The 17,273-nt window shown below is 39.7% G+C and overlaps 2 protein-coding genes across 2 annotated transcripts in view; both read left to right on the top strand.

The window, feature by feature from the left end:
- Window positions 1-5,128: 5,128 nt before the first annotated feature.
- Window positions 5,129-12,881, top strand: LOC102291319 (ganglioside GM2 activator). The gene is made up of 4 exons (XM_005948389.2): window positions 5,129-5,296; window positions 5,786-5,938; window positions 11,143-11,325; window positions 11,470-12,881. Exons 1-4 carry the CDS (start codon window positions 5,201-5,203, stop codon window positions 11,623-11,625), a joined length of 588 nt encoding a protein of 195 aa, XP_005948451.1. The 5' UTR covers window positions 5,129-5,200; the 3' UTR covers window positions 11,626-12,881.
- Window positions 5,194-17,273, top strand: part of LOC121812108 (ganglioside GM2 activator-like) — a 19,258-nt gene continuing 7,178 nt past the window's right edge. The window contains exon 1 of the mRNA XM_042213320.1: window positions 5,194-5,222. Coding sequence (XP_042069254.1) covers window positions 5,201-5,222 — 22 coding nt within the window. The 5' untranslated portion in view covers window positions 5,194-5,200. The remainder of the gene's footprint in view (window positions 5,223-17,273) is intronic.

A 17,273-nucleotide genomic window follows, 5' to 3' on the forward strand; every position in this document is an offset into this window, starting at 1 on the left:
AGCTGTTATAGGGTGAGAGATATAGAGATATCTATATCTATAGATATTTTGAAATGTATTTCAAAATATACAAAAAATGGCCAAAACATATATGCGCTAAAATAAGTTTTAAAATGTATTTATATAGAACTGGGTACAAGATTTGGCTGTTTTTAAGCCTCCACGTTGTGAGTACGCCGTCATTCAAACAAAGGTAAGTCAGCTTGAGTACTGTGAGTAAAATGCGTTTGATTCCCCCCGAACATTCAGATTAGTGCAAGCATAAATTCATTCATGAGGGGAAATTACAGTGAGAACATGTGGAGGCTCTGTTAGAGGGATAACATAGTGAGTTCAGTGCATTGATGTGACATTGTCCTGAAGGATTTAGTTATTCTCTGTGGTTAAAGAAATTGCAGTAATAAATTCATATTTATTATAAATAATCCTAATTATACATCTTGCTTCCTTGTTTGTGTCCTGTGTCACTAAACATACATTCTGTATACCCTGGACAGGTCGCCAGTCTGTCGCAGGGCTTGTTTGTTAAAATGATAAGTTATTAATTGAAATCTAAAACAAGTTTTTTTTCTGTGAAAAACTAAAATCAACACTATAGAGGGCTAAAATAATTTTGTGAAAGAGTGAATTCCACACCAGCTACAGGAATAAATAACAAAAAGGAGAAACTTATACAAAACAAAAAGGGGCAAACATTAGAGAACAGGTCACACAGCATTTTCTACCCACAGTTTGAACTGAATAACAACTAACATGTATTTATTCAACTTACAGTGAAAACAAACAGAAATTAGGGTGTAAAATGTAAAAACTTTTATTGATGTTAACTTGAAGTATCTGTATTTTTCTTTGTTTTAAAACAATTCAAGGTTATCGATATACATTACTCCTGAAACAATGGGATGGTTAACTGCCAGTTGTTAAAGAAGTGAACATTATCGACATTAGTATTGACGGTGACATTTCTTGCGACATTTTCAGTTTGTTTTTCTGCTAGTGACAGGAGTGTCCTGGCAAAACCTCAGTTCTACACTGAGTAAAGGTCGATGATTTTCTCTACAAAATTACAAATCCTTTCTGTGGTGGCGTATTCTGCGTTATCAGACCGGAAGTGCTGCCGCTGCTCCTGTGTTTAGCAATTGGTCCAGGAGTGGCCTCACATCATTTGCTGAGACATGACTCCTGACACTGTCTGGATTAGCTGTGTTATTGCCCGTTGTGTTTAAATATGTATTTGTTTCCTGAGAATTTACTCTTTGTTAAAGAAAGCGTTTGAAAACCGTTCATAGATATAAGTGTTAGGCTGAGTACACATGCCTCTAAATAAACTCTGGTGTGACATCATCTGCTTTGAAGTTTAAAGCTTTTTTTCTTTATTTTGTGTTCTTTTCTTCACTTCTTTATTATTGTGGTCATGATTATTATTTGATTATAAAATGTCTGGGCTTGAGTACTGCCCTAATAATATTCATAAGTATTTTTTTTTCCTATTACAGCTGTTTATAGTTCAGTTGCTAATGGGAGAAAAAAAAAATCAGATTCATGTGAAGGACAAGTTCAAATCGATGTGTTTAAATTTAAAGTGGTGTGTTATGGTTGTATTAACACACCATAACTATCATTTTACTTCTGGTTTACATTAAAAACATGATTTGAATAATAACCACAGAACCACATTAACACGTCAGTGTAACCATTGTTTTCTACAGTCAATGAGTGTAACTATCAGAGTGTCATGTGTCCACTGAAGCTGAATCACATCAGTTTTACAAAATGAATGCTTCCTGCTGCGAGCTCAACTTCTTCTGCACGTTGTGTTTTTAGGTATTTGATGAAGAATTTTAGATAATTTCATTACTAATCCTACTTCAATTTGGAATACTATACCCGTGTTCATGTTTTCTAAGTTAGGTGGCACTGAATTTTTCCTTAACTGTAATTTTGATATTGATAAAATCGCTATAAAAATCTCTGCTTTTCATCATCAAGCTTTTTTAGCATGGACTCTTATTTACAAGCATAACTTTAGTCCACACAATTATTATATCTCAAATAACAAGGATATTTTATTTAAAAGAAAATCTTTCTTCTTAGTTGGTTTAGGAATAACACTGTCAACCAATTATTTGATTCAAATGGTATGCTTTTCTCCTATGAAGAATTTTGTTTACATTTCAATTTAGCTATAAATCGTCATTATTATACAAAAGTATTTGGCTCAATACCATCAGGGGTTTGTATGCCGTTTATGAATCAACCTAATATCACTTCATTCCACAGGCTGTTGGCATCTCCTATACAAACTTTTGTTGGCAAGATTTGGTTTTCTAAACAATCTAAAACAATAAATCTATCAGATCTTTATTTCAGAGTAGTATAACCACGGTACCATATGTACTTTTTTTCTGGAACCGGTTGTCAGATGGTATTATGTGGAATGAAGTTTGGAGAGTCCCTGATCAGTTTTTAATTACCAACAAAATTAAAGATAGTTCTTATAAATTAATACACAGAATTTATCATTTAAAGATTATCTTCAAAGCAAATTCAATTTAGACATTGATACTGTCAGGAGTCGCTGTGTGCAGGCAGGAATAGGACCCAAAGTGCAGACTCACGGCAGGCAAAAGTGTATTTCAAAACTCAGCTTTTATTGCTGGATGGCAAAACGTAACAAAACAATCCAACTAAACTTACATGAGCAAGCAGGCAGGCCACACAGCCTAAATGAGTGTAGATAACAACACAGACACAAAGAAACACAGGGCTTAAATACACAGAGGGAGCAATCAGGGAATGGGTAACAGGAGGGAAACACAGCTGGGGCAAATCAGGCCTAACGAGACAAGGGGAAGCAAAACCAGATACATTAACATCAGGCATAGACCTTCAAAATAAAACAGGAAACATAACACAGACTGAACTAAAGACACAGACTCACACGCAGGCACGGCAACAGAGGGAACAGAAACGTGGGACCAGGACAGACACAGACACTGACTGGACATGGGGAAATAGCAGACAGGGGAGACAGCAACTAAGGATTACACAGAGACAAACCATAAGACATAACTCTAACAAAGAGACCAAAGAATAGAATGATAAATAATATATAAACTCAAACCCTGGGTCAACAACCCAGGCATCCTAACAGATACAAGCTGTAGCTTTTGTAAAACTTCCAAGGAATCTACTATACATCTTTTTTGGTTTTGTAACCTTGTGCAAGATTTTTGGCAGAGTTTATGTGTTTTTTATCTCAGAAAATGTATTTAAAGGATTTGTACTGTTTTGGAAATATGTTTTATTTGGTCTACACAAAAACCAAAGACAATTCAACTTTGATAACAGATATATGATTAACTTGTTAATTTTAATGGCTAAATGTCATATTCACAAGTCCAAATGTTTAGGAAGACATCCCTCTTTTTATGTATTCTCCTTTGAACTTGTACAGTATCTTAATTCAATTAAGAACTCCACTAACCCAAAAGCTATAAAAACTATTGGTGTTTGTGAAAAAATCAAGATCTTTCAATCACTTTATTCTTTGGCTTGACTGGTTACTTTCCTCCTAGCATATTTATATTGTAGGTTCTGAAAATTGTTCTTTTATTTGGTTGTGTATAGTATCCAATTTTTTTGTAAGTACAACACCATTAATACGGTACTGTTTAATTCTATTTTGTATTGTACTGAGGTTTAAATAAAGGCTTGAATGAAAAAACAAACAAACCTTTAGATAATTTCTATTCTGTCCTACAGCGACATCTACAGGCGTTATGGTGCAGATACAAGACGTAATTTAATTCCATGCTGTAGAAAAATGATTTTGCTGTTACCACAGAAAGAATATTGTAGTGTTTTTGTTTTTGCATTGAAAAAGATTCTGCTGATTATCATTTATTTATTTTCCACAGTAATACGTTCTTTAAACACTGTGCTCAGAGTCAATCAACTGAGACACACATGACCAGGTCAGGTACATGAGCGTGAGACTCCACCTCTGCTCTCCCCTCCTGTTTCTGCATTGTCTCTCTGTGTTTGGATGTTTTTATATGTAAAATAAAAATCTTTTCTCCTGCTTCTGAACAGACTTTGTCAAAAATACTTACTTCACTGAGAAAATAGTCAACTTGTTCATTTGGATGTATTTCACTGCACAGAGAACAAACACAACTTTAAAAAAATCTTTTTAACATTTTTTTTATCCAAATTTCACTCTGACATCTGAGCACCATTGAATTTCCACAGCAGTGTTTAATTCCTGGTTTAAACCCCCCACAAAGGTTGGATGTGATGAATGGTTTCAATACTGTTAGCTGTCCAGTGGATTGAAGATCCAAGACCACTGAGATCTGTGATACACTCAGATCCTAGCTCATCATTGGCTAGTTTGCTAGACAGTCACTCAGATTGCAGACCTGATGTTCTGATGGAGATTCACCAAACAGTTATACAGAGTTACTATGGTGGGGTTTATGGTCACTGTCTTATGGGTACCACCGCATCATGGAGTTAAGGGAAATGATAAGGGCAGTAGGACAGAGATTAAGAGCACAATACAGCACAAAATGAAAGAAAGGTCGCAAAAGCAATGGGAAGAAGACAGGAAAAGGCGAAAAATCCAAAGGAAAACAGGCAAAAGGAGAAGCACAGGAAGGAACAGGAGAGAGTAGACGATTATATCCTGACTCAGATTTGGGCACGCTGGTTTGAATAGTATGTTGTTTTTAATAGGAAAACATCGTACAGTAAGTGTGACTGCAATAGAGAAGAAGAAATAATAGAGCATGTTTCAGTGCACTGTCAGAAATATGATGCTGAAAGAAGACAACTGATCGAAAAGCTTGCTGATATGAAAGTGAAACTGGACTTGGTTGATTTATTTCGTAAGAACTCGAGAAGTGAAAGTTATCAGGCCTTATTTAATTTTTAAGGCAGACTGATTTGTTTGCTAGGATTTGAATTTTGTATTTATTTATTTATTTTTTCATTTCTGTTCACACTCCACACCAGTTGGTGGCGGTAATGCGCCATTTTGCTGTTTGGCAACCGCCAATAAACAATATAAAGAAGAAGACGTGCTGTTTCGTCACGTGACTACAGTCAGTGCGATCGTAAATACGGAAGTGCTGCAAGGTATAAGCCGTCGACGCTCTGTTTAAAGGCACTGTGGAACTGTGCCACAAACGTGAGGATGGACAAACGTGTGGCGGTAACGGTGCTCGTAGCTGCCGCTTTAGCTCAGGTGAGCTGCGGCTCCTTCGGGTGGAAGAAGGTCAGGAACGTACAGGTGAGCCAAATCCCGCCGGGTACCAAAGCCTCTGTGCGGGTTTTATTTATCCACACCGAAGCTCTCACTGTGCTGTTTTAGGGGACCTCACGTACTAAATGTGGACGGTTCATCCGTGAAACCTGCCGGAGTCGTCGTAGAGCCTTAAAACTGCACGTGCGTGTGGGGGCTCGGCGAGGTCCAGGGTTGAGACTACCGAGCTGTAACAGCTCTTCTAAACTAAACCCGGAAACACAAACTGAGCTGAAGAGAGTGGAACCACAATGGAAACATTAGAGATAAAAAATAAATAAACGAAAAGGAAAAACACTACAGTATCCAAGAAACAAACATGAAAGTCGTGAATCCAATGATTGCTGTCTATTTGGACCGCGTCACTCAGCTTTCACGTCTGAACAAGTTGATTTTCCTGGAGTACGGAAATGCGGGAACGCTCTGACCGTGATGGGAAATATCTGAGGTTTAAATATAGTTTTATGCATTTTGCAGGTTTTGGGTTTCGACTGGAAGAACTGCGGACCGCCTGATGCTCCAGCTGTGCTGAAGACCCTCACCATGTCTCCAGACCCAATCTCCATCCCAGGTGATCTGACAGCCTCCGCTTCTGGGTCCACAGCCGTTGAACTCGGTGCTCCTCTGTCTGTGAGTACGCTTATCTATGGATGGCAGTGACATGAGGATGCTTTCAGTCGAGTTTCACAAATAATTTTTCATTTATAACGAACATCAAAAGGAGCAGATTTTAAAGGAAGCAGTAGGGTACTTTGTTAGTTTTAGCACTTCCCTTTCAGCGCAGCCACAGTGAACAAAGGGCTTAAATGTCTCCCAGTTTGAAATGGTTTTTGTTTATTTTTTTTCATTAGAGGGAGCTGCATTCAGCACACTTCACATACTCACAAGTTCCAAACACACACAGGCAAATTAACCGGATCAACCGGTTGAGCTGAGATGGAGCCTTTGTCAGCTGTCATCAGGCAAGAGGTGGGCTACACCCTGGGCAGGTGGTCAAACACAAACGAGTATCTCAAGGTTAAAATGTGCACTGTGAGTCTCCTACTCATCAGAAAACTGTGCCTAATATTGCTTATAACTAGAGCTGGGCGATATGAGATTTTTTCATATCACGATATGTTTTTTTCATTTCAGGGATAACGATATCTATCACGATATCAGCCAAATAACTATATTTGTAAGATTTAAATGTGCCGTTGCTCACAAGTAAAATGTGAAATAATCAGCAGCTTGTTTTTATTTAAATATTTATTTCCCATAATAAGTTCAACAGGGTAGATGTACTTAAGGAACATGAGACTTTTTCAGATAAATAAAGGCAAATATTGCAAACTACACAAAAGGCAGCCGCTAAAGTGTTTAAGTTTCAAAATAGAACAAACGAAACAGACTAAATTGTCAATTCCACTTAGAAACAAAATATTAATTCTAAAAATAAATCTTAGTTTGTTTTACAGAAGAACAGACAAAATCTGACTAACTTTTGTCAATATCAAATAAACTGAGAACTAAAAGGAAATTCTCAATCTCTCCTTGTTGTATAGCTGAGCTTTTCAAACAGTTTTAACAGTTACTTTAGTCTGACAAAAGCCGAATGACGAATTAGCGCTTCCAGTCAGAGATTGAGCATGCACCGGTTTATTGTATTTCCAGACTTGCTTTCGGCACAATTTACAGTGCCGCTACTCTGTTTTTTGTCAGACTTGAAATAGCCGAAATACCTTCACACTACGGAACTTCTATGGCTCTTCCGTTCGACAATCTCTCCGGCATTGGAACCATCATCTGTTTTCTCTTCGGTAACCTTCGGTCACGCTCGGTTGATTTTTCTAGTCGGCACACTCATTTCCTCCATTACCCGGGCGGCACGGCGGCTGGCTGCTTCCCAAACAAATACACATGTGCGGCTTGGCACTTGTGCTGTACGTAACAAGTCACGTGACGTGACGCTGCGGCTGTGATTGGTTCGGCTCTGCGCTACTTAATTTGGATTGGCTGTTCTTGTTTTTTTTTTTTTTTTAAAGAGGACAAGAGCGGTGAGGTCTATCGCAATAGTTTAATTTTTCTATCGAGAAAAAGTTATTTCGCAATACATATTCGTTATCGTTCTATCGCCCAGCTCTACTTATAACTCTTTGTATTTTGTAGGCAAAATAGAAGATATTTTGTTGATGCTTGACTGAGGTGAATAACTTGATGGATTTTAATTAATGAGTGGGTTGAATAACTTAGAGCTGATGGAAATGGACAAAATTCTTTCTCTTTATTCCTTTAGTTAGGTTTTTCCTAACATTTCAATACTTGACTAGTTTATAGCAGTGTCATCCTCCACAGGGTTAACTTAAGTAACAGGCACAAGGTTACTCAACAGTGGTTTAACTGTCTGGTATAATATTCTTATTATTTGGCAAAGCAAAAAGTCGTCTTGTCTGGATCTGCCGCTGATCCTCATGTGCTTCATGCGAGCTAAAAAGCAGCTTTCAGGTTTAGATGTTCCAAACTGTCTGTCAGAATCCTACAAAGTCCCAATGAAGTGTGCCTATCCCTAAATCGAGTACAGTTATTGAGTTTAGTTAGACCTCGGCCCTGAGGAAACAGCTCCTCGTTTTATTGTTTCATTGCCCACGTGTACTTTCACTTTGACAGTTAAAGTTTATGTGGAGTGAAAGGGTCTTGGTTTTAGTCACTTGTGAGTAGGGATGGGTACCGGTATGGCACCGGTTCTGACATAAACGGTAGTAACCAGACCGAAAAGCAGCGCACATTTCGGTGCTTTTTTTTTTTTTTTCCTGAGATGTCATACACTTCGGATTCCAGCCAATCATTTTACCTTTGCAAGCGTAGTAGGCGGGCCCAGGTATGTACGTTCTTTTAGAGCAGAGCTACAGATTAAAAACGCCCAAGGCGAAGCGGTCAAAGTCTGGCTGTACTTCATAGCAAAAGATGCAAACTCAGCAGCCTGCAACAAGTGCTTTAAGCTGATACCCTGCAAAGGAGGTAACACCTCGAATCTGATGAAACACCTGGCGACGCATAGCGCTTTTTTTAAAAGCCGAGAAATGCACCGTATTTGATAGCTTGCTGCAAGAGCTCACATCGAGCACATCTATTGTGGGTGTGGTGCCTGTTATCGGACCCGGAGTTAGCAACATCCCCCAAAAACCCGAAGAGGAGCGTCCTGGCCCGTAGCCCTGCCAGTGTAGCAGAAATGATGATGGCAGCAGCCATTCTTCTCTGGGTCAGTAGCTTAATGTTGTTCGTGTGTAATTTACGTTGAGTAGGCTCACCACGTTATTAAATTAATGCACGTAAGGTGAACTAGCAAACACCATCGTAGTTACATGCGGCTGTCTTCTTGTTTGATGGCAGATACTCCCTTCATCCTGGCCAAAAAGGCTAAAATGACCAAAGAAAAAGTGGAAACGGCTAAACATGAGAGGTTTTTGGACAAAGTTGGTGGGTTTTTTTATTTTGTTTTTTTTGTTTTTTTTTCCCATTGATTAAGCACTGCTTCCAGCCAAGAGTGATGCCATAAATCCCCTATAGTTGCAGAAAGGGCTAACATTGTTATCTTTTTACCAAAAAAAAAAAAACGGCTAAACATGAGAGGTTTTTAACAAAGTTTGTGTTCTTCATTCTTTAAGCACCGTTTCAAAAGTACCAGTTTGGTACTGGTATCGGATAAAACCTAAACGATACCCATCCCTACTTGTTAGATAGAATTTATTTTGAACATTCAAAAATAACTGAAATAACAAGAGAAATAAGAAAAACTTTTAAACAAAATTAAAAAACATCAAGTTTTCATGTATATATCTACAGAATGTGTGTGCAACTTGTGGTGTAGACTTGAAGCAGTTGATTAGTCTTTAATCTTGGAAAATGAAATTAAACTAAGAATGTTGTTTGGGTTACATCGTACACTGAAAACAGAAGCTTGTCTGTGAAGCATGGTCACATGCTCCAAATAAAGAACTGGAAATGGTCTAGAAGAGAGATGAATGAGCTAACGTCATCAGAATGAGGAGACAGAAATATTAGAAAGGTATTATCTCTTTATATATTTCAACTTTACTTAGAAGCACGCACGAAAACCACTTCCTGTTTCCAATCTGTGTTTGATACAGAGGAATAAAAATACTGTCCGGTTTGCCAAGATATATAAAGCATTTAGAAGAAACACCTGATGGTGCAGAGCAGTCAGGTTTTATTGGATTTTATTCAGTTTTCTTTTCTTTCATTCCTCAATCGGTTTATTTGTACACATATTAACCAAATAAATAACTAAATAGACAACCAGTTGCCTCCTGTGAGGCCTACACACGGACACCCCCCGGATCAGGGCTGTCATATATTTTTACAGGTTTAAGATTTTTAAATTTAAATCATTCTGCAAACTAGACACAGCCATATTCTAATGTTTAACAGCAATATTAAAAACTGCAGTGTATGATTGATACACAGTGACACATTACATTCTTCAGGATCACAGTAATATAATGAGCTACTGGACTAAAGTCAGTAATCGCATCACACAGTTACAATTATGTGGTTACTTGGGTGACCAAAGTTCTTTACCTGCACTGCAAACCAAGAGAGAGACAAAACACCACCAACCACGTTGTTTTCTTCATGCATACGTCGCTACGATCAGCTGATTTCAGTTTGTGTGCAGGGAGGACGACGATGGTGGACATTACTTTTATTTTTATCACATGAAAGGACAAGAGCGTGATGGTAAAATTCAAACTGTGAATTATCTGGATTATACTGCTGACGCAGACACACACCGTTCTAACACAAAGACAACCCACAGCTACACCTGATCTTCAGCAGATAACAGTGATCCTGTTACAGTGTGAGCAGTCTGTTTCTAAAGTAGAATCGCCATGACGATTGCTTTGAAGCCTGCTGTTTTTCATCTTTGCTCCATGTTCATACTTGAAAACTAAGATGGTGTGTGTGTGTCCTTATTAGGATGGGAATTTGTGTCGTGTGGGGCCTCAGGTTTTTATTGGGTTTTTTTTGTTTTTTTGGTGATTATGTCACAGTTTATTACAGAGCAGCTAGAAGGTAATGTAATGAGTAGTGCAACATGATGTAGTGGTGATGGTGTGTTTAAGGATGTGAGAGGCACTTGGAGGTTTTTTTTTCCTTTTTTTTTTTTTCCTTTCAGCTGTAAAGCGGCAATCATGCGTCTGAAACGGGAAAAGAAACTTTATCACTCAGCAGAACTTGTTCTTTGTCACATGTGCAGTGATAAGCGTGAACTGTAAAACTCTGATTATGATCCTCTTCAAGGTCTCCTCAAATTTCTTTTAGAGTTCTTGGATTTGCTGCAGTGGGTAATTAACCTGAGGCGATTGTGGTGATGAGGAGTTCTAGTCTACCTTCACCAAATCAAAGGTCACTGCATCATGTTTGGCCGCTTTTAGTTTTTACGTTTGCTTCAACCTGCTGATGTTTTTCTTTATTTTATCTTATTTTTATGATGCTTTTTGTAAAATTGAAAATAATTCTGACATGCTTATGTGGCTGTTGTTGCGTCTTGTTCACGCTGATGAAGGAACCTGCTATGTGGAGAGCTGAGGAAACTGGAGTTTCAAAACTCTGCACATACTGAGGCAATAAACTGAAGCTTCCTGCAGATTTGTAGATTTAAGTTAAAAACCAAACACCCAGCACTTGCACATTAGCCATGATAAAGGCATATGGAAGTATGTCGGGTATCACCGTTTCCTCTCAACAGGATTAAGGTTGCGGCACGGCGCTGGTGACGCTGCAGCATTTTTAACACGCGTGCTGCTGTTTCTCTGTCTCCTCTCAATCTTTAGCTAAATGTAACTCTGGAGAAGGAGGTGGCAGGTTTCTGGGTGAAGGTGCCCTGTCTGGATGAGGTGGGCAGTTGTCACTATAAGGACGCCTGCGATATCCTGAGCCAGCTGATCCCGCCCGGTCAGGACTGTCCCGAACCGCTGCACACCTACGGCCTACCCTGCCACTGCCCCTTCAAAGCTGTAAGTCTTTGATTTCAAATCAGATCACTTCTCAGTAGCTGAGATTGAAACATGTAGAAAATCATTTAGGGATGAAACATGAGCCCTGAGCTCTGTGACCTTTAAACATGATGAAACAGCATGACTCTCCCTCTCTGTTCTCAGGGTTCATACACGTTGCCACAGTCAATCTTCTACCTGCCCAACATCGATCTGCCCTACTGGCTGACTAACGGGGACTACCGGGTTCAGGGGGTCCTCGGCAGTCAGGGCAAAGAGCTGGGCTGCCTCAAAGTCACGCTCTCCATCCACTCAGACTGAGCTGTCAGCTGGAGCCTCATGGTTTTAAAACTGGGAAATGAAAAAAGTTTTTACCAATGAGGAAGGGGAGATGTGGGATAATAATCAGAAGAAAAGACAACAAAAACAGGTTTTATGGGATGAAACGCACAGAACATGAGCACCTGCAGCAATGTACGAAACCAGGCGCAGTGATGCACTGAAACATTCTCTTTAGTGAAATTACAGGTTTTCTCCACGTTAAGATGCATCCAAGCTGCTCTTCTTTCACTCTGTATGAACACAAACTGCGTCACTGTATCTGCTGGACCTCTTATCGTGCTTTTTAACCATTGAGAACGATTTTACAGGAGCTGAAATTTTATTAAAACGACTTTTAATTGCTGGAAAAGCTACTGAAGTTCCTGTTGTTCATCAACTTTTTATAGTTTTCATCTCCTGCAGTAACAGAAAAACTAATTAGGAAAAAGCGAAGCCTTTATGTCGAAATATGACGTTATTATTAGACGGGTATGAAATGATCTGCTCACATGAAGGAAAATAGATTAAAACATGGATGACAGAGATGCATAAATATGCTGAAATAAATCACATGAATACTCTTAATGAAATAATAGAAACCAATCTCTTTAGTTTTGCTTTAAGCTCCACTTGAGTCTAAATCTCAACCTTCAGTTATTCAACCAGTCCTGCACCTCAGTCAGTCCCCAAAGGTCTGACTGGTTTCATGTGTCCTGAGGAACTAAACCTGTCACCATTAACATAAAGAATAACCACTGGAGCTCTTGCTCCTGTAATAATAATAATAAAGACTGTAAGATGGAGGGGATGGCTGTCTGTTTATGATTTCTTCATAATTCAGCAGTCAGCGGTCCTCATGACAAAACTTGGAACAAAATGATGTTGCAGCTCACTGAATTTTAGTGCTACTGTCTAAAAACCTGCTAACATTTGTCTAATTTATTTCTTATTTTTAAACATTCTGTGCTTTTTTTCTTTTTTGGGATAATGTCACATGTGTTATTTTAACTGGGAGCCAGTTTTGACTGTTCAGTTATTGTGAATGACCTTATTATTAGTATTATTATTGTTGTTATCACTATGGGTTTTTTTTTTTTTTTTAACTCTTTGTTGTTGCTAAGTGCCTGATTCATTCTTTCTTTGATTCATGTAAATCAGAGTTCAAATTTTTCTTGTGTGATGATCACAGAGAAATGTTGCTGTTATACATTTGATTGATTCAACACAGTTTTAAATAAACTTTATCACATAAGCTATTCATGCTTTTCTGGTGCAGTAAAATCAATTACCTCAGAAAAAAAGGTTAACGATAGGGCTGTTCGATATAACGATATATATCGGATGATGATATAAAAACGACTAATGTTTCATTTAATGCTATCGTTTGTTTCGTGGTGTTTCAAAATAAACTGTTTATGGCAATATTTTTTTTTCATCGTTTTGATGGTCACTGTAGTGGCTATATTAATTTCTTAAAGTTCTCTCTTTCTCTTATAACCAGACTATGGATGGACAAGCGCCTGTTTTTATGCATTGTTGTTAGCCATCACGTGTCCGCTTGTTTATTTTCCACATAAACCTTTCACAATAAAGCTCAAGATCCTGTTGAGACTTTTCAAAATAAACTGAATCACGTGAAAGAGTATGCAGAGTATTTACCGATGAGAAGCAAAAAAGAGCCGTCAGGTGCTAAAAAATAAACCTTAGACTCAAACATTAGAACAGGCTTTTCCCCGCAACATGCTGTGTAATAAATACTCGCAAAGAAAACGGCAGCCGTTACAACTTATGTCTAAAAATGTGTAGTTTCATGCATCGGTAAAACACTCGACACCAGACACACGATGCCCAGCTGGAAACACTTCAGCTGCCCGAGATTCACAGAATTTACAGATAATGTTAAATTTTTGTGATTCATATCGTTATCGGACGATAGGTGTTTTATATCGGGATATGAGATTTTGGTCATATCGCACAGCCCTAGTTCACGATGACTAAAACAAAGTTCAGAGGATGTTTCTGTTAGAGGTAAGGTAGAGGTAAGGTTGCTACAGGAGTTGGTCCTCTACAGTGAATTGGCTCCTCCCAGATGAAGGAGATGCAGGCCGCCATTCGGCCTCTGCTTTGCATCATTGTGGAGAAGAATTAAGACTGCAGCAGGAGACACACCTCAAAGCGGCAAAGATCTATTAGATGAACAGCACGCACTGACTGTCATTGGGCTTCCTCTAACCTCGTGAACTCTGCCACACCAAACATTTACGGGTCACCAGGTCAACCGTTGTTGACCGGTTCAGAAGCTCTTTGGGACTCGCTTTGGACATGTGATCATCTCTGAACACGGGGCACTGCAGCTTTTATGTGTGCTTTTGTGTTTTCCCACAAGATGGCAGCATTTCACATCCAAACATTTCCTGAGCGTTCACATTAAAGAGTCACGTGTAGACCTGCAGCAGTAACAGATGATGATAAAAATGCTTCATAGTTATTTTTGCTGAGACTGAATTTTGCTGATTTAACTGCCAAGACCAAGAGTCAGCTTTGGGCATTTTTAATCTGCTTCTCACTGCAGGAAACTAAATGTGTAACTCACATTCAAGAACTCAGAACAATAGAAATTACCCGCTTTCTTTATTTTGACCCAAACAAACCCACTTAGTGTTGAAGTCACAGCAGCAGTGAATGTTAACAGGAAACGCTAAAGAATACTGGAAACAAAAGGAGGAAAGTGAGGAATTACACACGAAGCAAACAGCCCAGCATAGAGTGGACCAACACCACTGAGTTTACATCCAGAAAAAACCCAATGGAATGAAAGATTCATGAGACTGTGCAAGAACGGGTTAAAAGAGAAGTCTCCACATGTGTTTCCTGCCTGCCTGCTGCATCTGGGTCTTTGAAGCTGGTGAGCTACCGATGAAAATCAGCCTCCATGGTCTGGAAAATGTTCATGAAGTTCTTCTTTTGTGGTTTCAGCAGTGATGAAGGAGACACAGGGTTCAGATCAGAAAGATGATCAGCACAGAATAAAAAGCTCAGCAAGGTTTCTTCTCGCCTTCCCCTGCAGTCTGACGCGTTGGCCACACACAGCAGGATCTATGTTTTAGAGTGCAGTCGAGTGTCACACCACCTTCAAAAAAAAAGTGTGTGTGTGTGAGATGCAGCTGCAGACCACTTGTTTCTGGGCTAATCTCAGACAGGAAGTGTTTTACTTTGGCAGCAGCATTTTAACCAGAAAAGGTAACGTGGCTTCACTTAAACACCGACCACAGCATGTGGACACCAGGCATCACAGGTCATACGGTTTGCATTTAATGGCCACTTCATTAGGTACACCTGTTCGGCTTCTCGTTAATACAAATATCAGAGTACAAATGCTTTGTGGATGGCAGAGGTCCGACCGTGTCAAGTTGATAGGAAGGCAACAGAAACTCAAATAGCACTTGTTACAACTGAGGTCTGTAGAAGAGCATCTCTGAACCCTCAAGCTGATGACAACAGTAGCAGAAGACCACACCGGGTGCCACTGCTGTCAGCTAAGAACAGGAAACTGAGGCTACAGCTCACACAGACTCACAAAAACGTTTTGTGGTCTAATGAGTCTCAGATGGTCAGCTCGGCGTTTAAAACATGGAGCCATCATGCCTGTGTCAGTGTACAGGCTGCTGCTCCACAGCATGCCCGAGTGCTGCTGCTGACCACGCCCATCTTTTATGACCTCAGTGCAGTGTCTTCAGTAGGATAACAAAGCTCCGTGTCTCAAAGCTCAGACTGGTTTCTAGAACATGAACCATATTTTTAAAAGATTTTTTTCTTTGATTTGATTTTGTTTCAAAATCAACTCATGATGATGCTTTTTCACTAAAGACATCCTCGTCACCTTAAAGCTGCTTCAGCTAGCAAACAGTCAGTCTTTGCTCCTTTCTTTAGCAGACTGTGTTATTAGGATGAAGTTCCTTTCCTATTCCTCAGTTCTCTTCTCTGATTTCTGCTATAAGTATAGCCATGATCTGACTCTGAGAAACCCTCTCTGTGATTAGAATAACAGTCTGACTCCTGACTCTGTCGTGTTGGTCTGATGCCACGTTTGCCACAATTGCAGGACTGCTTAGTCAGCAATGTTCTGTTACTGAGGCACGGGCATGAGTGTAACAGGTGAACAATGGCTGCAGATTGATTTAGGATAAGCCTCTGATTAAAGTGTCATCTGAACATGGTTTCAATGGAAAGACAGAATAAGGAACTCTGACCAAAGCAGTTCAATAACACTAATCATCTTTAGGTGAGGATATTTCAGCTTCTATTACAATTTTCATAATTAAGCTAAACACAGACTCAGATAACAGACTGTCGGCAGTTTGAAATGTTTGAAACTCAAAAGTCTTTGTATAAAACCAGTTCTCCAAAGTAGCTGGACCAGGAGCACTACTGGAGTAAAAGCTTCCAAATGGTCACGAAGGGGTTGGTTGGTTTTTTGCATGTTGTTTGTGATCAAAGGCAAAAGTCTTACTTGCCAGGAGTGAGGATTGGAGTCTAGGAGGAGTACTGGCCTGGCAAAAAAAAACCCCCAAGGTGAATAGAAGTTCACAGGTGGAGAGTGGGAAGCAGCTGAGCCGTTTCCTCTGCAGAGAACAGAGAAGCTGACCAAGGCAGGAGAGAGTGGCTGATGGCGCTTACGGAGGCATGGCCACATTCAAGCAGGCTGGTTTCCAGGACAGGTTCCAAGAAAAGAACATGAAGGTGAACAGAGTTATCAGACTAATAAAGACAAAGGCAACATATAGAGAGTCTGAACTGTGGCTTCCATCAGCCTTGAAATGATTAGTCCGTCCTCCACAGGACACAAACAAAAGGATAGGACAATAGGAGCAGCTTAACCGCTCCAACTGAGACTTAAAGGTTAAAAATATAAAGTAAAACCCAAATTTGGTGTGACCATGGTGGCTTTTTAAATTTTAAAAGTTTTTCTTTGGTTTGTTTCAGTGCACCAACCCCCCCACCCCCTCACGCGCAAAGAATGGCGGAGATTGAGCTACACAAAAATATCACAGAACGATCACTGAGGACAACCTCTTCACGAAAGTAAACCAACGGCCAAAGACCAAACTTGTCCTGTGGTCTACGCCAGTGCCATCCCACCTGCCTGCTGATGCGGAGGAGAACCCAGTTCATTAAATGAGAGCCAGTATGTGATAAACTGGGAGTGAGAAGGATTTTTCTCTTACATGTTGAAACAGTCTCATAATTTTAGATGCTTCATGTTGATGTGATGCAGACAAACACGCAGCTGTCGTTAGCACAATCAGAGAATCTGATTCGACAGTGAACAAAAAACACACTTTAATGTTCTTGAAGTTGCAGCAGCTGCAGACAATAGTTTCTGTGTTTGGCTGTAAATTAAATTTGGTAAGAATGTTTATTTAATTCACACACACACGCACGCACGCACGCACGCACGCACGCACTTGTGGGGATAGGTTAATTGATTAATCTAAATTGTCACTAGGTGTGAATATGCGAGTGTGAATGGGTGTGAATGGTTGTCTGTCCCTATGTGTTGGCCCTGCGACAGACTGGCGACCTGTCCAGGGTGTACCCCGCCTTTCGCCCTATGACAGCTGGGATAGGCTCCAGCGCCCCCCGCGACC

Source organism: Haplochromis burtoni, unplaced genomic scaffold (genome assembly GCF_018398535.1).
Source record: "Haplochromis burtoni strain Fernald_Lab_line unplaced genomic scaffold, NCSU_Asbu1 Contig_434, whole genome shotgun sequence".
NCBI classification, from domain to species: domain Eukaryota; kingdom Metazoa; phylum Chordata; class Actinopteri; order Cichliformes; family Cichlidae; genus Haplochromis; species Haplochromis burtoni.